General features: G+C 50.4%; 2 protein-coding genes across 8 annotated transcripts; one reads left to right on the plus strand and one right to left on the minus strand.

Annotated features, from left to right (window-relative positions):
- The first annotated feature begins 4326 nt into the window (after nt 1-4326).
- Nucleotides 4327-14243, plus strand: LOC121603657. Of its 3 annotated transcripts, none has more exons than XM_041932722.1 (6): nt 4327-4427; nt 5215-5410; nt 8775-8952; nt 9021-9246; nt 11688-11771; nt 13428-14243. In XM_041932722.1, the coding sequence occupies exons 2-6, from the start codon at nt 5394-5396 to the stop codon at nt 13607-13609; spliced, it is 687 nt and encodes a 228-aa protein (XP_041788656.1). In that variant the 5' UTR covers nt 4327-4427; nt 5215-5393; the 3' UTR covers nt 13610-14243. The 3 variants fall into 3 exon arrangements, with proteins under 3 accessions (XP_041788656.1, XP_041788674.1, XP_041788666.1); XM_041932740.1 differs by having other exon boundaries at nt 11691-11771; XM_041932732.1 differs by lacking the exon at nt 4327-4427 and adding an exon at nt 4587-4627.
- A 106-nt stretch (nt 14244-14349) lies between these two features.
- On the minus strand, nt 14350-25768 carry LOC121603637 (serine/threonine-protein kinase D3). 5 transcript variants are annotated; one of them, XM_041932699.1, is made up of 9 exons: nt 25105-25768; nt 24655-24756; nt 22918-23182; nt 22695-22839; nt 22152-22594; nt 19117-20583; nt 18854-19037; nt 17267-17449; nt 14350-17173 (listed from the first exon to the last, which is right to left on the minus strand). In XM_041932699.1, the coding sequence occupies exons 3-9, from the start codon at nt 23041-23043 to the stop codon at nt 16971-16973; spliced, it is 2751 nt and encodes a 916-aa protein (XP_041788633.1). In that variant the 5' UTR covers nt 23044-23182; nt 24655-24756; nt 25105-25768; the 3' UTR covers nt 14350-16970. The 5 variants fall into 5 exon arrangements, with proteins under 5 accessions (XP_041788633.1, XP_041788609.1, XP_041788643.1 ...); XM_041932675.1 differs by having other exon boundaries at nt 24054-24756; XM_041932709.1 differs by lacking the exon at nt 24655-24756 and having other exon boundaries at nt 25283-25768.
- Between the last annotated feature and the right edge of the window lie 303 nt (nt 25769-26071).

Here is a 26071-nt window from a genome sequence, read left to right on the forward strand (position 1 = left end):
CGTGCTCCAATGCTGGAAAACGGACCGAAGATTACGGCAGAAAGAGGCGCGAAAAGCAGCTCACTCTAAGCGTCGATAAAACCAAACAAAACCGATGCCGATGCCTCGGGTCTGCCAGTTTCGCCCGTTCTTTTGTTCGGTCGCGCTTTTTTGTGTTGCTGTTAGACGTCGCACATCCTCCTCCTGCACCGCGGATGTCCTCCATCGCCGTGTTTAAATGCGCCGTTTTGCATAAAATGAAACTGTGCTGCGCGCCCGCTCGCACACCGATTCAAATCCTTTCACTTCGCTCGCTGCGAGGCCTTCCCTGATGGGTTTGCGGTGTAATTTTTGCACCCCCGACTCGGCATTATTACATGATGCTCAATTATTTCATCGCGCGCCTTCGCATTCATCCCGCATCGCTCTTTCGCCCCCCAATCACAGGGAGCTGTATGCTTTGTTTTGCTGTGTGTGGCGCGGCATTGGCGGTCGGGCCAATCCTAACCAGCATCTTTGCCATCTTGGCAACATCGTGCGGAGGATGACTTTTTTCTTTCGTCTTCGCACGATCTGACAATCGATTTTACAATCTGCCGGCGGGTAGGATATTACGGCAACGGTGCTGGGTGTGTGTTTCGGTGTGGTTGGAACGGTTTTTTTCGCTCTATCGATCGGCTAGAGACTTTGAGCTATTTGGCCTTATTCAGGCGACTCTTAGGCAGAAGATTGAAGTGTAAGTAAGCCCAAACAGATTGCCTTTTAGTGTGCTTAGCGGTAGACTTTCGTCTTTGTTGTACAATGTGAGATTTTGAGTCAATCGGGAGTTCACAAAGATCGCTAAGGACTACAATTATCGATCCGAATCGAGTTTCCGAATCTATCCGAACCCGCAAGACATTCCAGGAATGACTACATCATTTCCAGACAATGGATTAGGAATAGGATAGATCTGAGTTAGGATGTACTTTAAGGTATTTCAGATATTTCAGTAACTGACAAACTTTTTTGGTAATACAATGAGTCCTCATATGAAATTAAGACACTCAGAACCACTAGGTCGTTATCTTAGAGATGAGATGTTAGGAGGACATTCTCACGACATGGTAAAACCCATCTTTACATAAAAAATCGATAATTCAACGTTCAAGTACTACAACAATTCTTTGAGCGTCCTGCAACCTGCATTATTCTGAACATATGCATCCTTTAGCAGAACTCCTTACGACCTTATAAAAACTAGCGTAATCTTACGTGGTGTGCGTTTTGATTTTTTCTCCAAACTCATATTATCAGTGCCTAATGCACGACATGCTTGAATCGAAGTTTGGGTAACGAAAACATGAGCCGATGACTTCAATTTGCCAATGCAAATCGAGTCCATATTGATTCGCCAGCTGATTGGACAATTATAGTAAGTCTAAGTGCAGAAGCATCCATTCGGCAAATTGAGGTTAGGCCTCAATTAAGCATCTCAAATCTTTTCAAGAATCAGAGAAATCCAAGGTTTTGAAATTGGAGAGGTCTCAGAGTAGAGAGTTCACTGTATTGTAAGGTCCCTATGGTATTTGTTAATGTTTAGGACCCAGTTCATTTTCTACTGTTGTTGGACGCAAGAAAAAAGAAATTGTTTCGTGTTTTGAAAGGAGTCGGCCGTGCCTGGAATTTTGACGAGGAAGTGTGACTACTAATGTTATGATACCATACCATTGAGTGTGTACTAGTGATGTGCTGTATGGAGCGCACCCCGGAGTCGGAGTCGTTCGGAGTCGTCCGGAGTCGACCGGAGTCGTCCGGAGTCGACGACTCCGAACAACTCCGAACGACTCCGAACGTCTCCGAACGACTCCGGATGACTCCGACTCCGGGCGACTCCGACTCCGGATGACTCCGAACGACTCCGGATGACTCCGAACGACTCCATACGAATCCGAACGACTCCGACTCCGGGCGACTCCGAACGACTCCAAACGACTCCGAACGACTCCAAACGACTCCGAACGACTCCGACTCCGAATGACTCCGAACGACTCTGAACGACTCCAAACGACTCCGAACGATTCCGACACCGGATGACTCCAAACGACTCCGGTGGACTCCGAACGACTCCGAACGACTCCGGATGACTCCGGAATCCGGGCGACTCCGGGCGACCCCGGGCGACTCCGGGCGACTCCGGGCGACTCCGGGCGACTCCGTACGACTCCGGATATTGCAGCGTGGACCTACCTTCCGGAGTCGATTCCGAATTTATCGGAGTCGGATCGGTGTCGACTCTGGATTTTTGCCAACTTTACCCATCACTAGTGTGTACGGAGAGCGTAAAGAGTGCGTGTAGAGCGTGCGGAGTGCGTGTAGAGCTGTAACGAGCGTACGGAGGTTTGCAGTATGCTGAGCTGCATTGAGCTTTTGGAGCGTTCGGAGCTATACTGAGCTCTTGCTTATCATCCTTAAAAGAGCTTCTGCAGATCCAACATCACCTGTATAACACCTGCAAGATATTGCGCATCGGGATGTTGGCACATTGATGGAAAAATATATGCATCATAGCACTCACTGTACGTGGTCTCAAGATCGCCTGCCGTTAGGTACTGTGGTCGACCTCCCGCCCCGCCCCTCCTTCCCCCTTGGAGAAACCGGACCTTCCTTTCGTTCTTTCTTTCCCTCTGCTTTCGGCTGCGCGTTTGCTTTCCACTGACCATCCCCTGCCTCTGTTCACCCGTCCGTTGCCTGTTTGGCCTTTCGCCGTTTGTGTGTTGTTTTTGATTGACCGTTTAATGGCGCCGAGATGGAGAAGAATGGAATGATATTGACCACGGGCGATTATGAACGCGCAGGCGACGAACCTCCGCTACCCGTTTTCCTTCAAACCTCCGTGCATCCAACGCTCCCCATGCACCGGTTTCCACCACCAACCCCTTCCATCGGCACGCACACACTCACACACATGTGTGGTTTTCTGTGTGGGGGTACCGAGAGCCCGCGGAAGTAAAAGTTTTTCGGTCGTTCATTCCGGAAGATATTGCGCGGCTTGGCCACCGCCGCCGCATCGCGCCCGTACAATCTACCACCGGCCGCGAGGCAAGGAAGTGAGGTGCATAAACAAACAAAAAAGCAAAAATTACTCCATAAGCCTTGCACCATACCACCTCTCCCCATCCCCTTCAACACCACCACACACTCAAAATAAGACTAACAGAAATCGAAAATGAGAAAACCCCGAGCCGTGGAGCGGTGGAGTGGGCCTAGGAAATACGAACACATAAACCCCGAAACGTTCGCGGCCCCTTTCCCTTCCCCGCGCGCGGTAGTGGTTGAGATTTTTCATTGCCAAAGAAACGTGCATCATTCCGAGCATTGAAAATGGGCTCTGCAAAGTACCCCAAGAAGAGAAAAAAAAGCCCAACAACCAAAAACACTTGTATTAATTGTTACGCTACCTGTTCGACCTTAGCAAGCCATTCCCTTTTGCGGCGTAGGTTCCACGTACACACACACACATACGCGTTCCTGTCACTTTAATTAGTGCTGCAGGTGGGCAGGTCGGGGAGAGTGTCTACAGGTTTGCGCGAGCGTGTCCAAAATCGATAAAGAGATTGTCAATCTTCCGCGGCGACGCACCGACCAACCAACCAGGAAGTGGGCCTGGCCGGGTGGCGTAACGTTCGAAAACGGAAAGAAGTACACACACCAAAAAAAAAAAAACAGGACACTCAAAAGAACGCCAGTGGCGAACTATTTCAAGGAGAGCTGTGATCCTGTTCGGTTGCTGTTGTTGGTCTCTCCCTCTGGGTCAGGTCTGGCTGAAGGTCTTCGCGCACTGGCAGCCCTTGGCGCCGTGTTTGCGGCAGCCCAAGTCCTTCCTTTGGGATCCAGTTTTCCTCCAGACCCCCTTGCCGAGCGGGAGCTTCGGTGGCGCAAGGTGAAATTGATCGAAAACCTGAAACGCGCCTCGTCCTTGCCCAGCAGATCCTGCCCTCGTTTGGCACGGATTTCGCACCGAATAATGATATCCAAATGCTGTTCCGAAGCGATCGTTGGCAGACTGCAGGATTTGCATTTAGCTTCTTTTTTTTCTTTCTTTGGTTGTTGGCGGAGATCTTTCCTTTCCGCGCTCCGTTCGCCTAGGAGCGGTCCAAAAATAGGCTTCTAAAAACACACCAACGCTCCCCACTAGAGCCACACGCGTGACATTTCGAAAACGGTCCGGGCGCTCGTGAGAGACCCGCAGGGGCAGCGGGGCCACGACCGAGCACGGGGGGGGGGGGGGGGGCAAAGCTTTGGGCCGCACTGGAGTGGGAGCGTCAAAGCAGCAGTTTGGACCTCCGGCCGGGCGCGTGAGTGGCTCGGCCGTTCATTCGCTGCCGGAGCTCAGACGAGTGCGAACGCGTGACGACGCCGTTTTCTTGTACTGCAACACCACCGCCCACCATCCAGTTGCTGCCGTTGTTAGTACCGGGAGGGTTTTGTTTGTTTTTGTTGGGAAGTTACAGTGTTTTGAAGTTTTCCGGCGACCGGCTAGCGTGTTTGTGTTTTATCGTGTGCGTGTGCGTGTGAGTGTGTGCCTGCCTGTGTTTGTGTGTGTGTGTTTTGGTGTTTTGTTTAGTTCGAGCAAAGCCGCGCTGAAAGAGAGAAAGAGAGAGAGAGGGTAAGGGTCGAATATTTTCCTCCAACTCAAACGACTGCAATCAACCGCAAGTGCTGGAGGATGTGCCCGACAAACAATTTCGTATCTCCACAGAAAGAGCGATAGAGAGAGACAGAGAGAGCGAGAGAGAGACATCAAATTCAAACAACTATTCAAAATTGTGCAATGACTAAAAACCGCTTAAACGGCTCCCCGGCCCCACGCGCGATGGCTTTAGTCTTAATCTTCGTTTCACAACTTTCGACCTAAACCACCCGTTGCCGTGTCGTGTTTGAGCACGCAGAACACGGCGCGGCGGGCCCAAGAGATTGCGCAAGCAAGCAGGCAGCACACATACACACACACAACTACACACACACACATACAGACCGATGTCAGTGATAGTTTTGATACGATTTCCAGCATAAAACCGGACCTCGGTCCTCTCGCGCGCACAAACGCCTCGGTCACGCTGGGCAAAACACGCTCGCTGTTGTTGTTGTTGTTGTTGTAACACACCGTACGTTCGTTTTTTTTTCTATTTCTTCCCCCCCATCCCCATCCCATCCCTTCCATCTCTTCTCACACACACACACACACACATACAGATCCACCTGGGCTGGGCGCAAGCGAAAAGAGAGAAAAAAAGGACACACGCACCCAAATCCCTCCGGGCGGGCGTAGGATTTTGCCAGCTCAACCCGCAAGGCGCAGGCGTAAGCGACGAACCCCTTTCCTTGTCAGCAGAGACCTGTCAAAGTAACAACAGAGGACGACAGCGACGACGATGCAGCACTTCAAAACGTAAGCTTCTTTTTCTGATCCCCCCTCTCCTTTTTTTTGTTTAGCCCTTTTCGTCTGGTGTGGCAGTCCTGGGAGGGCCCGCTTCTCCTCCTCCCATTGCCGTGGCTTTTGAATGGGTTTTGAAAGTGCGCGAAGAAGCTATCCAAAAGAAGCTAAAGGTGTAGAAAAATCCGTCAAAGACAAAAGACACGAACTAGCTGAACCTGTGTATGTGTGTGTGTGTATTTCGGTGTGAGTCAACACACGTTGCACAATTCTCGCCGTGGCAGACGACGAAGCCCGACCCGAAAGCTGGGAGCGTCTGCGCCCCATGTTGGCGTCGTCTGGCGAGGCGCGGCCAAAAAGGAGCCGGCTCGATCACACACACACACGCACACACAGGCACACAGGTTATGCTCAGGCACGGCATTTACATTTGTGGCCCCGTGGGGCGTGCGCAGCCTACTGAAATCCCGACAACCAACCAAACAAAAAAAAAAGAAGTCATCCACCCCTTGCCAACCGCCAAGCCTTGGAACGCCACAAGAAAACAAGGCTTCTCTGCCAGCCTCCCAAAGCCCCCGTCCCCCCCCCCCCCCCCCGGCTGGTAGGTTTGGGTAGGAACGGGCGCTAGCGAGCCAAAGCCGCGGTACGTGGCTTTCGGAGCCAGTTCCCAGGAGCCACCGAGGAAACGCGGGGAAAGCCACGCGGGGAGGTTAAAACGTGCGCGCAATACCCGTTTCGAAATTACGCCCAAGGGGGCGGCGCGACACACAAAACGCGCCGGGTTCGGGTGTGGAGGGAAGACAGCAACAACAAAAACCCCAACGTTAAACTCCCTTTTTACCATCCTCCCTTCCCAACCGGGGGGGCGCCTGTTAAGCTTTTGTGGGTTTAATGGCCCCGCAACACCACCACCACCACCAGCACCATCGTCACCCCACGATCGCACCATTACCGCCGCCAGCGATGCAGTTTTTCGACGCAAATCGCAAGGAAATGCACCCAACATGGCCGCCGCCTGATAATGGTTTGATAATGGCCGCATATGTGTGTGCGTGTGTGTGTGTGTGTGTGTGTGTGTGATGGTGGTGTATTACACGGTGCAAAGCGGAATAGTGTTGTAGGTGAAGTGGGGAGGGGAAGGGAACGGTAGCATATTTTCCGAAATTAAATACCCCCCCCCCCCATCTCCCCATCGCACCACCCAAACCCCACCCCACTCCTCGCGCCTCCACCAAGCGCAACCCGATAGAGGCCACTTTTGCTTACTTATACACCCCCCCCCCCCCCCCCACCCGCCTACGGGTGGCTAGCCATCTTGCCCACGCCGCAGCGAATCGAAAAGAAGAAAAAAAAATCCGTGACACGAATGCGGAAAGAAAGTGATTTCCTTCGCGGACTTCCCCACCCCTCTCCGCTCCACTAGGCGGATAGGAGTGGGAGGGTAGTTGATTGGCGCCGAGAGTTTGTTGCTCTCGCAGCGGTGGTGGTGGTGGCGAGTGGTGAGTGGTGAGTGGGCAAATGCGCGAATTCAAAGCACGAACCCGTCGTGCAGCGGTAAGGCGGGCGCGGGCGGTCACACACGCAGGATCGCGCGCGGAAGGGAAGGAAAGCTCGTCGTCCAGCCAGTAGTCGCTGGCGGGGGGGGGTGGGGGGAGGGAACTGCGGTAGCGGGTCTAATCATATGTAAGTAGATTTAGGTTAGAGCACGCCAAAGTGTCGTGTCTAATGGGCATCACACACACACACACACACACACACACAAACACATACGGACACAGACACACGCCGCTACCGGGGAGAAGGGTGTCGCAATCGCGATCGAGCGTTCTCCGATCGGGCCCAGCGTTCGCTCACGTCCTAACCTACAAAATGCTCGCCACGCGCCCTCCCCCCCCCCATTTGGCCTGCTAAAGAAAGCACGATCGACCTGGCCAGTGTGTGTCTGTGTGTGTGTGTGTGTGTGTGAGTGTATGATATCATAACGACAGCTACTGTGTGGCGGGTACGGTACGGTTACAAACCGCCCTCTGCCTTCAGCCGTTTGGAGTTTCTCCTGCCCGCACTACAATGTTGCTTTCTCCGCCAGTTCTGACGCATGAGGTAACCTGCTAGAATGCGAACAGCCTCACTAGGCACTAGTGATGTGCCGCTGTATGAATTGCTCGTTGCGAGGAAATAATTCGACTTTAGTGACAGGTATTGAAGTTCCCAGTCCATAAAGAGTTTACATTTAAGCGCTCCCAAGTATGATGTCACAAAGTGCGGGTACATTTGTTTGGGATTTCGTGATTCGCTCTGAAGAGTCATGATTCGTTAGAACTATAAGTAACATATTGTGAGACGAGTCGAAACACTAGATTCGAGATGTTACCAAAAATCGTACAAATCCTCTGGGAAGGTCCTAAAATTGTGCATTCTTGTTACTATCACTTGTAATTTACATGGTTTTTCATGAGTTCTTCAAGTTGTGGGACACTTCTTTGATTATTTCTACAGGGAAGTTAACCTAATAAGAGGGGAATTGGATTCTAATCGCATCCTTTTTGGACAGGTTGATTGGAAATTCCAAATCCCATCGTTTTTTGGACCTGTCCAATTCCCATCACATAAAATTAAGTTCCCGTAAGAAGGAGTACAATCCCTGGACATTTCAGGCACAAGTTGGCACCCAAAGAAAACGAAGATTTGCATATGTTTTAGAAGATCCATGAGTCTTTAGAGTCTTCTCTTTTGACTCTTCGGGGGAAAAAAACACAATTCTCCATTGATTTATGAGTCTTTTGGAAAATGATGAATCTTCAGAAATGTACGATTCTGCGACGTCAATCAAGAAGCTTGCGAGTTTAATAGCTCTTTAGAATGAATTGTGTTGCTTTAGCTACTCATTCAAGAGCTTTGTGTATACCTGAAGGTTCAGTGATTCACTTGGAAGATTCATTCGAGCGCCATGAGCCTGTCCCGGTGGGTTTTCCCATCGCTACGCTTCTACCCAGTCACCGTAACGGGGTTGGCGCGAGTCACTTATAGCTGCCGGACGGCTTCAAGGACGCCCGGCTGTCGGAATTTGGCGCGGCACCGTTGGTGCCGGATCGAATCGCCCCGCATGTCATGGGCGAATGCTCTGTTCTGGAAGGTGGAGAGCGAGGAGAGAGGGAGAGATGGGGCGGGGATCCACTAGTCACTATTACGCGGAACTGGTGGCGAACGCCGCACCAAGGCCGACTCCTTCAGCTGTGACAGGACGCTCAAGTTCACGATTCTTCCTCCCTGTTTCCCTGCCGCTGACGATCACGATGATGATGATGGACACCATTCGTTTCTTCGTTTGTAATTCCGTGTTTCCTTATCCCCCCCCCCCCCTTTCCCCTCCTCTTCACAGGTTGACGGTGTTGCTGGTGGCGGTACTGCTGGCCGCCCGGGCCACCCCACAGGAGGACCAGGCGAAGGCGAACCGGAACAGTCTGCTGCTGCGGCGCGGCGGCGTTGGCCGACCGCTTGGCCGCACGACACCGACCACCACCACCACGACCACCCCGTCGTCGGCGGATTACGCTGAGGTAAGGAACGGAATTCCATTCCTCGCTCCCTGGTCCTGTTTCAAGTTTGAACGTTTTTTCCCTGCAAGGACGAGTACGCGGACAGCTACGACGAGGGCAAGGGAGAGGACGGCAGCGAGGACGGTGGGGAGGATGGGGCTGCGCCCGGTGGCAAGCAGCCGACGACGACCACCACCACGACCGAGGCGCCCAAGAAGATCCGGCCGAGCATTCGCCCGTTCCGCAGCAACGACGACCTGCTGACGGCGCTCAAGAAGCGGCGCCAGGAGTCGAAGAACAACAAGCCGGCCGCCGGTAAGTAGCCAAGGGGTGCGATAGGGGCACAGCCACGGGTGAAAGTGGCACTAGCGAGGGGAGAGTAGCGTGGCGTAACGGGGCGTAAAAGTCAACGTTTCGTTTCAAGCTTGTCTTGCCTCTATCGGGATGGGTGGGTTCGTCGTCTACCGTCTGCCAGCAGATGTGGGCACCGTGAGAGAGAGAGAGAGAGAGAGAGAGAGCTCCTTACAAGCTCTAGAGCAACAAAATGAGCAACAAACGAAACCAAAAAAAATATCAATCGCCAAAAGACTGCTCCAACGGCTCGAAATCAAAAAAGTTTCGCCCGCCTGGCCTGGTGTGGCCACTCTTGCACAACCACCAGCGGGCTGCAACCGGTCCTCGGGAGGTGGTTCTGGTCCTTCGTCCTTCACCTCTTCCTTTTGCATGCTTTGGCGCGCCCCGTTTGAGGTCTCAACCCTTCCCCTCAGCGCGACCCCGATGGTCCTCCTGCGGGCCGAACGTTCGAACTCGAATCCGATTCATTGATGATAACTGTCACGCTGCTGCTGCTGCTGGGGCTGTTGTGGGGCTGGCCGGTTAACTCCGGACCGAAAACCGGTTCTAGCAACCCCGGCAATGGGGAGGAATTGGCACCGCCTCTCCCCTCCTCACTCCCCGTCGTTTTCATTCCACAATGTTTCTCGACGAGACTTGTGGCAAACTGTGTTAAACTGGCAGGGGGGGGGGGACGATCGTTGTATTTCACAAGCCAAGCAAGAGCCCTTGCGTGTCAACTTCTCTCTTTTTATCTCTTTCTCTCTTTCTCTCTCCTTCTCTCTCTCATGTCCTCCATGGACATCTGCACAATGCACATTTCTGCATAGCTGCTTGATGTCGGTTAGTAGAGAGCGGAGGAAAGCGAAAGGGGAGGCTAGTTTTTTTTTCATCTTTTCGATTATCGTTTCATTTCTGGGTCGAACGATTTTACGACCCACCGGAGCGGTTAACAAAAAAAACAGATGGTGAACAAAACGATGTGCGCGTGGAACAGATCAAAAAGGAATTCATCAAAAATACATAAAAATGCGGCACACTACAGATGAGAATACAATACACATCGTAACTAGTATAAATAGTAACAATTGACCGTTTTTTCTTCTACGGTTAAAGTGGCTGTTTTACAATCGAAATTTTGGTGAAGAAAGAGCGACTTTCTGCCAAGAAATAAGAAATATTAAAATAACCAATTCTTGAGATGAATTATTGTGAAGTTTCTACTCCTCTAGATTGGACTCTATTCTGAACGCTTTATCGCTATCGAGACGGATTGTCTGCGTGATCTCGGCAGGAACTTTATTGATTTCTCTTCCAAGAAAATCAAGATGCGATTGAGATCATTGAATTGGTCATGCGAGGATATCATTCCATTTGTTTTAACACAGGAGCTTTCATGCTATTGGGAAGTCGAATGCATTAAGATCTAGACGGATTAAGAACCAAGATTAAGAACCAACAACTCGACTACTCGACACATTTGTATGGTGTTTGACATCCATTGAGCGGTTCGTTTGTAGCTTTGTTTGTTGAGGAGGATTCAGTTTTGTTGTGAGATCTCAACTCGAATCGATTTCACTCGTAGTAGAACTTCAGGCAAATCGGGTATGTAGTTGAGTCGGTCGGATGAGTTCCGTTCGATGTGTGCAATGAGTATGGAATAGTGCGATCAAATATAGATACACAGTAAGGCATGACCCTGTGACAGTGTCTGGACCAATGTGTTTCGAATGTTGCAATAGTGAAAGAGTTGCTGTTGCGTTTGTCACTTGGTTTCACCGAGATTTCGTAGTATAATTTTATTTTAGTTTTTTTGAGTAAAGCGGCATACTGGCACCGATACTGCCGCCTGAAACGTTTCGCTAAATTCGTCTGTTCCTTGCCAGTGTACGGGAAGCAAGGGGAGGACCCCTTAGCTCCCTTGTGTAGGTATGTGCGTTTTGTTTGTCTATTTTGTTTGGATCTTTGCATTCATTCCGCAGTTATTTTGCCGCTTTTTGCGTTTTTTTTTTCTTACGCACCTCCTGGGTGTATCTGCTTCGGAAGCTTTCATTTGGACTGATTCGTTGTATATATGGGTGAATGGGTGGCAGAGGCGGTTGAGAGCATAGAGTGGCTCCCGTGGGCCTGCGGGTGTTCCAACAACCAACATCTCCAGTGGTGCTAAACTAGTTTCGGTTCTTTTTTGCGTTCCTTTGCGTTTGCTCCCATGGAATTGGGGACCCATGGGACAAAAGTTGTTAGGGAACTCATTTTACGCCGTGAGTGCTGCCCTTGTTATTTGCTTCACTCAAGGCATTAACAAGAGCAACACGATCGAGCGCTATCCGTAATCATCATGGACACAACATTAAATTTACCCACGTGTTTTCTCCTTCTTTTTACCACTGTTTTTTTTCTCTCCCTCTCTTTCTTGTTCCCAGCAGCACCGAAGGAGAAGGTGTACGATGACGAGGACGTGCCGGCACCAGCCGCCCCGGCCAAAAGCGCGAAAGCCCCGGCAATCGGTAAAATTGCAGATAATGTAGTATTTTCCTTCTCGAAACGTAACCAAAACCAATAATCACACCACCATCACCATTGCCTGCTCCACATCCCATCAACCCCCCCCCCCCCCCCTCATTCCATTGACCTATCGGCTCCCCCCTCCCAACCCATTTCCTCAGATTAATTCGCGTGCGGCGTTTCCGGCTCATTGTTTCACTTTTGTTTTTGTTTAATGTTTTGTTTTCTTCGATTCGATAACCTATTTGGCACTGGCCTGATCGCCATCCTGCTTCTTCCTTGTGCTGCGCGCGTGAGGCATAACCTCCATCAATGTATTTTTTTTTTGAGCTCACTTCCCTTCGGCTCGTGTTCGGTTTTACGCGATCCGTTTTCGATATCGTTTTTCAGTAAATTGTCACCCCGTACGTGCGCCTGTGAATGTATGTGTGTGTGTGTGTGAGCGTTTACCGATTGACATTGTTTGTGTTGGAGTATGCCGGGATCCGTTTAATTTTGTCCTTTATATCCCCCCACCCGTCCCCTCACATCCTTAAGTCGCACTCAAATCCCTCCCTTTGTGGTTCTGAGCACAGTGATTAGGAACAAAACTTACACATACAAACACACACACACACACGTACACACACACACACAAACGCTCCTCACACTCATTCTCTCTTTCTCTTACACTCCCTGTCGCGTACACATTCGCGCCCTCTTGTGTGTGTGTTTTTTTTAATATTAATATTTGTTCATTGTAACGCATAGTCCCTTAATAAAATGTTATTACCGTCACTGGAAAGATATAACCGGACTTCTTCTTCTTCTTCTACTTTTTTTGCTGCTGCTGCTCTGTGATTGGAATGCTTACACATACATACATACACACATACATACACTGATGCACGTCCTCTGAGACGTCTGTGCGTAGGAATAAGTAGTGTTAGTAGTAGTAGTAGTAGTAATAATAGTAGTAGTAGTAGTACTGGAACATCCCCCCTGAGTGAGGTTAATACTGATCAGGTTTTACACACTAAGCAGCTACATCCACTCCTCAAACCGTTTCCCACACACACACACACACACACACACACACACACACACACACACACACAGATAAAACTCTCCTCACCTATTGCTGCACGTACATGTACCCGTGTTTGGTTGGCTGTGTGAGTTGACAGCGCTTTTGCGTCACGCTTAGAAGGACTTGTTCACTATGGTTCACTACTACACACTTAGGCCGTTCTCATTCGCTTCACGTTCGCTCCGAGCACCATCCCTTCCCTGCCCTTTACTCGCTCTTGTTCCACCACCAAAAACCAAATAAAAAAGAATCCATTAAGTTGAAATCGCGACTCACAGCCGCGCTCCATATTTACACGACCATCTTTCCTCCCCGCTTATCCTGTTCCTCCATCCATCGAAACTCGAAGCGCAGTTTATAAACCGGCACTCATATGCTATATGGATTGTGCAGTAGTGTTGGGTTAAAAGTGGACCCTCACGGTACCCTTTTTCTATCTTCTCTTTCTCTCTGCCTGGTTCTCTCGCATTCTACATCTCTCTTTCTCTCTCTCTCTCTCTCTCTCTCTCTCTCTCTCTCTCTCTCTCTATCTCTTTCTCTCCCTATTTCTCTTCCATCTCTCTATCTGTCTGTTCCGTCTCTTCCGCAGTTCCGAGCAAACGGCGGTTCGGTAGCGGTGCGGCACGGAAGGACGACCACTCGTCGGCGGACGCGGCCAACAACGAGGCGCACGAGGGTGGTAGCGACGGTGGTGCGGGCGGCAACAGCAGCAACGGTGCCAAGTCGCTGATCGGGCGTCTGGGCCGGTCCCGGTTCGCACTGAAGCAGTGAGTTCCGAGACATGCAGACAGCGAGAAGGGGGGAATGGGCGAAGTGGCAGAACTTGCCCCTTCCCGCACCTAAAAATCCGTCCCCCCCCACCAGGACCAGCCAGCATTTGGAGTGCGAGAGAAGCGAGCAATCGTGAGGGCGAGTGAGACAGAAAATGAGAAGAGATAGTGTGAGAGAAAGAGAGAGAGAGAGAGAGAGAGAGAGAGAGAGAGAATGAGCGAGAGTTAGAAAGAAACATTTGCTTTGACAGGGAAATCCAGCGAAGGTCGTGTCTATCCCCTTGCAGCACTACTTACAGCACTCGAACGCGGACGCGGACGCCCCAAAATCTGTTTGCCGCGTTTGCGGACCAGGGGCCGTCAACCCGGTTCGGTGTACAATGTGCAGTAGTAGTGGTAGTAGTAGTAGCAGTAGTACTAATAGGCCAACGTCACAACTTCCACAACCCTGCCAATTAGCTCGCCGTTTACGTTTAGCTATTTGTTATATGTAGTAAAACAACAACAAAACAAAACACCGACACTCACACACATACACACACTCCCACACAAATACATACATACAAAACACACATTTTATTACTCGTTGGAGCAAATAAAATGCGCGCGGCACAGGCGCGCCGTTTTCCCGTGAAGCCGTTTCTTTGGGTTTGGGTGTGATTGTCTGCGTGTGTGTGTGTGTGCATTCCCTTTTCCGCCTGACGTTGTGGCTCATTTTACCCCGTTCTCCTAGCGCACCAGGCTCTCCTCCTACCATCACGCTAAACTGCCCCAAATGACAAGAGCAAACCAAAACAAAACAAAAATAGTAAAAGCCTTGGGCTGGGGCAAATATACAAGAAGATTTGTGGGGAGGGAAGAGAAAGGGGCGTCGGTGTAGTACAAGCGCGAAGAGGGGCTGCAGGTGAGAAAACAATGAAAAAGGCCACCATGTCTATATAGTATAGTATAGTATCGTATTATATATATATGTGTGTATAAACGTATGTATATCTATATGCATCCAGTTCCGGGTTGCGTTCGTTACGTTTTCTTTGTTGTTTGTTGTTGTTGATTGTTTTCGTTTTTTTGTTTGTTGTTTTTTTCTTTGTTGCTATGAGTTTTTCTGCCCAACCCCTCCCCCATTTGTGCGCTTAGTTAGAGTTGTGTGTGTGTGTGTGTGTGTGTGTGTGTGTGTGTGTGTGTACAAGTAGTGAGCAATATTATGTTTGAAACATTGGTTGTTTTGTTTGTTTTGTGTTTGTGAGTGTGTATACGAGTATTTGTTTGTTGTTTGTGTGTTTTGCTCTGTTTTCCTCTATTTTGTTGGCTTCGTAGCAGTTTAATTTAAAAGAGATTCTTCTTCTATTTCTTCTTCTTCTTCTTCTTCTTCTTCTTCTTTTTGCTTATGTTTTACTTGTGATTCTGCTTCCTCTTGATTTCTGCTTTCGTTTCTTTAGACCCGCGTCTCACCGTAAGTTTAATATTTTTGTAGTTTGTAGTTACTATTTATAAGTTACTTAGTCTTTTTCTTTACGAGAGCTTAAAGTACATTAAAAAGCGATAGAAAAGACGACCATTTTGGGGTTTTTTTTTTTCTGTGTGTCTGTGAGTGTGCATGTTTTTGTTTGTTTGTTTGTTTGTTTAATGAGGTAAGGTATCTTATGAACAGGATGTAGATAGTAACGTACGTTGCTCGATTTTCCAGTTCATCTCTCTCTTTCACTCTCTCTCGCCTTCCATCTCTCTTTCTTCTCTTTTGCATTTTCTTCTGTTGGCCCTTGATTTGATTCGTGCAATCCTGTGCAGCATTTACTAATTGTAGAAACGTTTGTCATTGAAAACAAAAACGTCCAAACAAACGGAACGATAAACAAAAAATAAAACTCCACCCACAGATGCACTTGGATCGGACAATCCCGCATGTGTGTATGTGTGTAGGTGCGTGTAAGTGTAAGTAAACAGCGTGTCCGCACGGATGTCGATGCGTGGTTTCGACTCTTCTTCACAGATAAACGCGCCGCTGCAAGCAAATAGAGATCCCCAGCGGTTTCCAACCCCGTCCTGCGTCAACCGCGTCTGTATAGGCACTTGAAAAGTTTGTTCATCGTACTGCGATCACATAGGCGAGAAAAGGATGGTGGAAGGGAGGGTGGAGGCAGATAATAAGATATTCATAGTCCGTTTTATTTTCCGCTAGTTGGTACGCTACAAAAAGAGAACAAAAAAGGGGAATGATATTGGGCACGGGCGCACGGGGCCAAGCAACTAGCTGTTGGGGACACGTTGACAACACAAACAAAACACAACGAAAGCAGGGAATGTATTGCACAACTAAAGCAACCGACATTTGCCACATCACGTGGCAATGTGAGTACGGTACAGAGCGTACAAAACCAAACGGGTGCGTTCCCTTTTTTTTACTTTCTTCCACCAAGTTGATGGCCCCTGGCGACACTGTTTGACGCCATCGAGAGCAGCTTGCGAATGAATTCAATTTAATTTAAAACAAAAAACCCTAACACTAACAGCTAAACATTATCTTCGAGCCCGCCCGGATTTGGAGGCGTTAATTTAAGACGTGTACGGCACATGCATGTGCGTACGATGGAAGCATTGGCTCGGTTTGCCTCCCTGGACGGCCTCCCAAGCGAGCGCTATCGTCAACTGTACATTTAGAGCCGAACGAAACGAACGAAACGGAACGTCTTACGATGCTAGTTTGCCCGTCCGTTTGCCAACGCGGATTTCCGTCCACTCCGCACTCCGCAACTAAGAACAATACCCCCCAAACCCCCTTTTTTCGAGGGAGAAGACGGGGTAAAGATTTTAAGTGTTAAGCAAAAACCACCCCGAATGCCTCAGTTTCACACTCGCGTTCGTTACTATTAACCTACCGCTACAATATCGAGAGAATGTGTGAGTGTTTGTGTGTGCGTGTTTTGCTGTAAATGTGTGCGTGCGTCTAAGTATATAGTATACTCTAATATAAAAAAAAAAAACAAAACAACAACAACGTAAACCCTACCGACAGGGTCGAGAGATTAAGCGTTCGAGATGGGTTTGTCAGATAAAAAAAAGAGTCAGCAAATATCAGGTTAGGCCTTCACAAACCGGCAGAACCGGCCGCGCATCCACCGATACGCCTTGCCGCGGAAGTCCGTAAACAGCAGGGAGGGCTGGTGGGGCTGGTGGCCGTACGCTTTGGTGGCCGGACCGCCGCCGCCCACACAGTAGTCGGACGCGTGCCGGGCAATCGGGACGGCTGTCGAGGAGACAGCCGGCGGCGGCGGCGGCTGCTGCTGCTGCTCGTCCACCGGCGGCGTCGACGACTCCTGGATGAAGGGCAGCGAGGGCAGCCGGCGGCCGTCCGGGGCGGCGGGTCATGGGCCACCGCTGCCCGCCGTCACCGCCCACCGCGCGTCGTCCGACTCGTGCGTCAGGTAGCGCAGACCGACCTGCGACTCGAGCGCGCGCAGATCGTTCCACGTCTGCAGATCCTGCAGCCAGCAGTGCAGCAGGCTCTTGTCCACCGTGAACCGTTTGCGCTGCTTCACCTGCAGCAGGTTGTTGATCAGATCGATTGCTGCAGGCCATGTGAAGTGAAGTGAAGTGAAGGAAAAGAATTAGCTGATGTCAATGTGTGTGTGTGAGAGAGAAAGAAGCGTTCGTTCGTTACCATCGGAAGAAATTTCCTTCCACGGGTTCGGTGGGTACATGAAGGCGGCATTCTGGATCTGGTCGTTGATGTCCTCGTCCTCGTTGAACGGGAAGGTTCCGCTCAGGCTGACGTAGATGATGACGCCGACGCTCCACATGTCGAGCGACCGATTGTAGCCCTTATTGCGCAGCACTTCCGGCGCTGCAAATGGAGGGAAAAAGGGCCACATGTAAATTCCAATCTTATCTTTTATATGAAAGAGAATGAAAGTTACTACATTTGTCTGTATGTTCAGGTTTGCATCACACAATACAGTCGATGACGCAAAGTTTTGGCTCTAAGACATCCACTATAGACAGTGTCCATCGACGCTTATGCGTTCTATCAATGTGCTATTAGCAGAAATCATGTGGGGTTCATGACTATCATATAAATGGTACATATTGTGGTAGTATTTTCCAGTGTTGCAAAACGTCATGAAATTCATGCGATTATCACCATCTAAAACATTGAACAAATCCGTGGTAGCTTGATGTTCTTTTCTGATACTCAATGGAAATGCGTCATGACATGCCGAATGTGACGTGCGAGTGTTTGAGTGAAACCCGATACTTTGAATGACATGCTGAGCTTAAATGCCGGCGCAAGCATTATCAAGTACACAACTAAGGTGATCAGGGATGAGTCTGAAACAATGAATGGACCCATGTGATTGGTAACATTTTGTTTAGCTCTCAACTCTTGGTCTCTCACTTAGTCACGACATTTTCAGTAGGTGATAATCACGTCTACTTCGATTGTTTGTCGGGTCAAACAGAGCGTGAAAACATGCTCATTTTGTTTCTTGAAACCACTAACACGCACCGCATACCTCACATGACTATCGTGATGATCACCGACAGAAAATGTCACGACCAAGTGACTGGCCAAGAGTTGGTCGCCCAAAATGCCACCAAGCCTGGATGGTCGCAACAACTGTTTGAGTCTCACCTCTGATCATCACAGTAGTGCTCGTGACGCTGACATTATTTTGTTTCAGTCGGAATTTGTCACGACTTTTTCAGTGACATTTTGCAGAACAGATCACAGTAAAAAAAAAGTCATGACAAAGAAAATGTCACGAAGCATGCATTGGACACAGCTGTTTGAGCATCACCACTGATTATCACAATTGAGTATGTGACGCTGACTTGGATTTTGTTTCAGTCAGAATTTACTTTATGACACTGACAGTGACATTTTCTGTGACAGCACTAGTAGCACTAGTATTGGTTTAGAACATGTGCGACAAATGCATTCCATTATTTGTATTGAAGGATTTGAGTTGAACACCAGCCGCAAACCACGATCGATGCGAATTTCTTGAAGTTTGTACTCAATATAATGCCCGTCATGGGATCATATGATAAATGAATCTATTCCATAATGTGAAAGACTTAAACAACCTGCTATATGGGATAAACCAATCAACGCACTAATAGCCAAGCAAATGAGTAGGTAGGCCCAATATGTGCCAACTGCAGTTGTTACGCCTTTGGAATGTTACGAAGCATTGGAATATTTCATCATGTTTGGAATTGGTTACCTTCAGCAGAACATACGTACCTAGGTAAGCGGGCGTGCCGACAACCGACCGCCGGAACGACTTTTCGCCAATGATGCGCGCGAAACCGAAATCGCACAGCTTCACCTGCGGAAACTCGTTGTCCGACGAGAGCAGCACGTTCTCCGGCTTCAGATCGCAGTGCACAATGTTGCGGCTGTGCAGGTACTTGAGGGCGACGAGGATCTGGTGTATGCCCGAAAAAGAAAATGTCCAATCAAGCCAAACTCGCCAGGCAGTCCGCCCAAAACCGCGCGACACCTACCTGCGTGATCAGGAACTTGGTGACGCGCTCGTTCAGCCGTCCGTTCTGGTGCGACAGGATCATCTCCAGCATGTCGCCCTTCAGCTTCTCCATCACGACGAAGATGCGCTCGGGCGTTTCGAACATTCGCTCCAGATTGACGACGCCCGCATGCGACAGGTTCTGCAGTATCGCCACCTCGTTCTTCAGCTGCGCCTCCTGCTTGGTGGGAAAGCGCAGCTTGTCAATCACCTTGATCGCCACCGCCCGGTGCGTCTTCCGGTGCACCCCGCCGTACACGATGCCGAACTGGCCCGACCCGAGCACCTCGTCCGGGAAGATCTGGTACAGCTGGCTCATGTCCGTGACGCGCTCCTCCGGCTGCTCGCTAGCGCCCGCCGCTCCCTGGCCCTCCCCCGTCCGACCCGTGCCGGTCTGGACCGGCATCAGTGCCTGCCGGATGGCCGTTTCCCAGCTTTTCGCGAGATACGCCCCGACGCCACTGTCGGGCGGCGGCAGCGCTAGCACCGGATCCGCGTGATGCTTCATATTGTACAGCGGGTCCTGCCCGACGTAGTAGTCGACGGCCGCCGTCCGAATCTCGAAGCAGTGCAGCACCTCGCCCTGCAGCGTGCGGGCCGCCTCCACCGCCACGATCTCGTTCAGCGGTATCTCCTTGTAGTACTTGCTGCCCTGGTCCGACACGAACAGCGTGATGGCCTTCGAGTCGAGCCGCCAGTAGTGGCGCTTGATCGTCTTCTCCTTGCTGGTGAAGTGCACCAGCCAGCCCTCCTTCATTGCCCGCCCGTCCCGGCGCTTCGTGTGCTTCACCGACTGCACGATGCGCATCAGCGGAATGTTGGCGCTCGGCGACGAGGACGAATTGCTCGACGATTGGCGCGACTGCTCGCAGATCACCTCCAGCCGGTTGTCGTCCGAATCGTCCAGCAGATGGTAGGCCGGCGCCGGCGGACCGGCGCCGCCCCCGTTCAGCTTGCCCGGCGAGCCCCCGTCGCCGGGCCCGAGGGGCGATTCCTTGCCACCGGCGCCCTCCCTGGCCGCCGTCGCTGAGGTACCGCCGCCGCCGCTGGCCGCCGTCCCGGTGCTGCCACCCGACCGCCGCCCGGAGCTGCCCGCCCCGAACGGATGCCCGTCGTCGAAGTCACTCTCGTCCTCCGGATCGTCCTTGTACAGCAGCTCCCGATCGCTCGACTGGCTGCGGTCGTCGTGCGCGTCCACCGGCTGCGTGTTTTCCCCGGTGCAGTCCTTCGGCACCTTCTCGATGCACTTTTTGTGCGCGTTGTAGTGGCAGTCCCGGCACTGGACGCCCTGCTTGAACAGGCCGCGCAGCAGCTTCTTGCAGTACTGGCAGACGGTCGGCCGGGTGTACGTGTGGATCGAGAAGCTGTGCGGGATCTTGATCGGGTGGCCCCCGACCGCGCCGCGGCTCGTCAGCGACGGTGACCGGCTCTGTCGTATGGTGGTGGACTGGTAGGACCGGGGAGGAAAGGAAACAAAAGAAAGTGTTAGTTTGGCATTCTTGCTATTCAAATTAGTGCTGAACAGTAGGAGTAATTTAAGACCTTTTTTCATCAAATGGGGTTTCAGCTTTAATCCTATTTTCCTTCCTAGATCTATTTTTTTCTTCTTAAATTCTCCACTACATAGATAGCTGTTTTCGTTACGCCTACCAAGGTTGCTGTATGTACATCAAAGTTCAAAGAGGAGGGATCTGTACACATTAAAGTGTAGGCCATAAAATAATAAAACCTATCAACTAACTGCAACGGTCTAAATCTCCTATAGGATGTTAGAATGTTTAAACATCTTCTCAAGACTTTCTCTACACTCATTTCTTTTGCTGAAGCATGAACCCTTTTTCCTAAATTGCAACATTCAATTTAATAAATGTTCCTTATATAAGCATAGCAGCTTAATTAATTTTTAATAGTTCTACAACTGTCTCAGTCAGAAAATACAGCCGAGGCTGTAATAAAGTATAGTTAAATAATTAAACAACTGTCTTCTGTAGAATGCTAAATATTGAAGCTTGAAGGTCTCTGCTCTTCAGTGGAAGTGCCACAGTACAGGGTTTTCCAGGGGTTCTCATAGTTGTGGGACTCTTCCTTGACTTTTTCTTATGGGAAGTGAACTTCAAATGTTGGAAATTGGACTCTATGGCACCCTTTTTGGACAGGCTCCTTGGAAATTCCTAGCGGATTTGTCCAACAAGGATGCTATAGAGTCCATTTCCCATTACATTAAGTTAATTTCGCGTAGGAAAGACTCAATAAAGTGTCCCACAGCTATGAGAACTCCTGGAAACCCCTGTAAATCAAAAAATTATAATAAAACTGTTGAATGTTATAATCTAATACGTAGCAGAGACCAATTAGTGATTAAACATTACGTTAAAAATTTATTTAAAAAAAGTAGATTTTTTTGAATCCAGTGTTTACTGAACGTGAAAGGGAGGGTTTTTGAGGAACAAAAAAAAAGATACTAACCAAACAAAACAAAAACAAACCAAAAAATAATAAACGGAACTGCGACTAAAGTTTGCGAAGGAGCAAAAAAAAAGAAAACGCTTAATTTTATTTTGTTCTGTTTTGCGGGACAAACAATACTGACATTACAATAGCGTACGCTCACACTTACTAGCGAAAAGGAAAAAAAAACAAAAGAAATTACATCTAAACCCTTGCCCCTACCGTGGAATAGAATAAAATATGAAAAGCCCTTTCGTGTGCCGCAGGACGGATTACGTCACTGGCGGATAATAATTGGAATGGTTTGCAATATTAATATTAAGTATGGACGGTATCAATGTGTAAGTATAAGTATTTTGTGTATAAAACCTGGACGGATTCAGTCGCTGCAAAAAGCGTTACTTCTTCCAACCGCTCTCGTTCTTCCTTTCCCTCTCTATTTCTCTCACTATCTATCTCTCTCTCTTTCTCTGTCTAATGTCTTTCGCTAAATCGGTCGCCCCTACACGACCCCAAAGGGGCGATTCAGTTTTTAATGTCATTCATAAGTTGCTGCATTTTTCTTACCAGCATATTTCCAGCGCCGGCCGTTTCGTCCGACGCGAGAGAGTTGCTGGAGCCGCCGGACGGGCTGCGGGCGGGCAGCATCGAGGACAGCAGCCCGCCGCCGGCCGAGCCGGACCGACGGCTGCCGCTGCCGTTGCTTTGCTGCTGCTGCTGCTGGTTGGCCGATTGCGCCTGCAGCATGCCCGTGTGCTCCACCCGGCTGCAGTTGTTTGGCACCTTGATCGCGCAGCGCTTGTGGTAGTTGAGCCCGCAGCCGTCGCACTTGAGCCCCTGGCGCACCAGCCCGAACAGCATCTCGCCGCAAAAGTCGCAGAAGGTGGGCGCCTTGTAGGAGTGGACGTTGAGCGCGTGGGGCCGCACCAGCGGTATGTCCTCCTGGCCGCCGACCGGCACATTGTTCCGGTGCAGCGCCGGTCCACTGTTGGCCGGCGGTAGCAGCGTTTCTGCACGGGGGGAAAGGGAAACAGGGGAGAACACACACAATAGAATCAGACGGATGGACGGACGACAACAAGTGGGGGCATTGCGTGGGCCGGAACTTACGGTTGGCAGTGAGCACGATCTCGACCAGCGTTTCGTCCACGATGTCCGAGGCGGACGTTACCATCTGCAGCACGTTGTGCGATTCGTAGTCGTGCCGGAACAGCAGCAACCGCTCCGGCAGCCGGTTTAACCCATTCTCCGGGATCTGGGGGGAAAACGGGTGAGTGGTGAGAGGACGTCGGGTTTTCGAACGGACGGGAGACCCGGAAGACACTCCCCTTACCTTACTGTTGATGAACTCGCAGGCCAGCTCCTTGAGCGTTTTGAGCGTGAGGGCGCTCGACTCGACCGTGGTGATGTCGCGCAGGTTCCCGAACTGGAAGATGAAGGTAATGTCGTCCCCTGCCATCGCGCCGTTGTGAAGGGTCGGGGAAAGGGAGTTAGGGGAAGGGGAATTCACGTTGCTTTATTGCACGTTTTTTGAACGTTTTTTTTTCGCTTTCGCTCTCACACACACACTCGTTCAGTCGTTATTTTCCCGGAAAGTTCTGAAAAGTAGCAAAGAAAAAAAGGGAAATTAAATGCAAACAAAACCACACAGCAAAGCAGACGGATGGGACAGAGCGGGGGAAAAGGTCAACTCGTCACCCTGGCCCCCCACCCACACGAGTGGCGACGAGTTGCAATTGCATCGCGCGGGCGCATCTTGAGGCGTTTTAAGCCTTGAATGAAACTAATTTCCATCCACGGAATGCACATGCTGCGTGTGTGTATGTGTGTGCGTGTGTTGCTGTGCTGGTAAAGTTGCTAGTAGAGGGCCCGTGCCGCGCGCTCGCACGATTGATAAGATTGAAGCTGACAGGTTGCTTGATGGGAAAGTGCGGTGGCCGCCGCCGACGAAATAGAATTATTTTGCACTTGTTTAATGAGAAAACTTCCCCCACTGCCCGCTGTGGGGCGGTGTACTTTTTCTGTTGTTTAGTTCACACTCCTCCTCCCTTCCCCTCTTCCACACACACACACACACACACACTTTCCAGTGGCACTGAAAAAAAAGGGGATGGAGCGCTAAGTGGGGCATACCGCGAAAACGGGCACGGAAAACGGTGCAACTGGAGAGGCTCGCACACCGCCCCCCTTCCCGCCCTTCCGTGCGAGCAAATTATTGATAGATTGTGCAGGTCCGGCCGCCCACTTTTGACCCCCCCCCCCCCCACCTCCCCACCCCCTCCCCCGTCACACTGGGCACAGGTTGATTGGCGTTGACGTTGCATTGCTAATTGCGCCATTGTTCTAGGCGAAGGAACCCAATTGTTCCACCCCCGGGGGGTTGTGTGTGTGTGTGACTGTGTCGACCCACATTTTCGGATGCTGCAAGCAAAGGTGTGTGTGTGTGTTGTGTCCCCGTTTTGCGCCTACCTCTTCCCTTCCAAGGAAGCAACGCTGGAGTCGTTCGTCGGTTGCACCGCAATTGGACGGATGACGTTATGTGGATGGCGCGCGCGGGCAGGCACCTGACGCGTGTGTGTGACTGCTTCTTCCTGCCCACCTACCCGCCCACCTACCACCGACTTGCGGATGAGGTAAGCGCGGTATCACCAGCACGGTGCGAAGGTCGGGAAGCTGCTGCTGCCGCTGCTGCTGGTTGCTTGTCCGGACCGTCGTGGACTGTTGTGCACCGTGCACCTTGCCGCGGCCGCCACCAACAGTCCAGCCATATATTTCCGTGTCTGGCCACAACCACACACACACACACACACACTCGCGTACACACTTGTTTCGTCGGCAGTTTGGTCGGCCCGTCGGAAAGGTACACCGTTCCGTTCCGTTCTGTTCCGTCCGCTACACTAGGTCACACACAGCGACTACACAACTAACGAAAGGGGGACAGACCGCACACACCCACACATACACACATACACAAACACGCACGCTTTCCTCCGCAGTCGAGAATGTGCGACGTGCCCTTTCTTCTTCTGGATTGCTGCTGCTGCTGTCGCTCCGTTTCCTTTTCTTTTACCTCGTTCTGTGTTTGTTGTTTGCCTCTTTCCCTCTGCTACTGCTACTACGCGTCGAAACGCGGCGCGGCCTAGCACGACTTTTTGTGTGTCACTGAACTGAACTGCTTGCGAGGGAAGTGTGAGTTTGTGCAAGAGAGAGAGAGGGAGAGAGAAAGCGACACGGGAGCGAGCGCAGGGCGAGAGAGCGAACCGATACGAAAGCGGGGAGCACTGGAACCAAGACTGTGAGTGTGTGAGAGAGAGAGAAAAGAGATGCTGTTTCCCGTTTTTGGAAGATGCTGCCTGAAACACACACAAAAAAGCGGCCCCAACGTAGCTGCTGTGTGCATGCGTTTGGGCTCTCTCTCTCTCTCTCTGCAGGCGAATGCAAACGTCAAACGCTCCAGCACTTTCCTTCTCGCTCGCTCGCACACTGTCAACTTTACTGGGGAGAGGGTTTCCCGTTTTACCTGGTCCGTTTTTGCGGCCCTTCCAGCTTCCTGCACGGCCAACCGAGTTACGTTCACCCGTAGCCCTGTTGGATGCTGTTGGATGCTACACTGTGGTGGCACCGGCCACCTTAAGAAACTCCAATCTCTGCTGGGTCTTTGAGAACGTGAAGAAGAAAGCAAAAACACCAAAACTTACACACACTCTCCGGCAGAACCCGGATCACACCACGCCGCGGTGTGTGTACGTGGAGCGCGCGATGATGATGCCACACACACGCGCGCGCGCGCACACTCACACACGATGTGCAAAGGGCAAGCTAGCGTCCGCTGGAGGAATTGGGTGGAATGTTTTCGACTGCTGCGCTGCTTGTACGAATGGTCGCTGGAGCGGTGTATGTGTGTGTGTGTGCGCTTGCTCCCCCGTACACGCGTACACGGGCGGTTGCGTCGTTGTGTTGGGGAAACTTTCTCTCGCTTTTTGGTTTGTGTGTGTCCAGCAGATGCGCATTCTGGTGAAGCCTTGGCCACACTCAACTGTTTGGGGAGGGGTTTGGAGGAGCAACAATAAAAAAAACTGTCAAAACAGGCAACCGGCAAGGAAATTAGTGACAACAGTAGTAACTATTTGTCTCACTTTCGTGCAACCGAGCGGAATGAACCAGGTCGTAAAAATAATGTTTTAATAAAACGATTCCATTTGATATACATTTATTGGCAGAAATGTTAACAAAATTTTAACCTGGTGCAAATTTGAAGGCAGTTAAAAAATAATCGCCTAAATTGTTAATTTCAGTAACATTGTAAAGGAGTGTTTCAGTAAGAATCAATAAACAAAATACAACAAAACATACTTCTATTTTTTGACTTATCAATTTGCAACGTAGGTACAGTTTTTTGATACATTTGTCCAAAGCTTCTGCCGTTACACCCGCACATTGACACACGTACGACTTATTTCCCCCAAGCTCTAGCCACAGAAGAGATT

The sequence above is a fragment of the Anopheles merus genome, chromosome X, assembly GCF_017562075.2.
Source record: "Anopheles merus strain MAF chromosome X, AmerM5.1, whole genome shotgun sequence".
Lineage (NCBI taxonomy): Eukaryota > Metazoa > Arthropoda > Insecta > Diptera > Culicidae > Anopheles > Anopheles merus.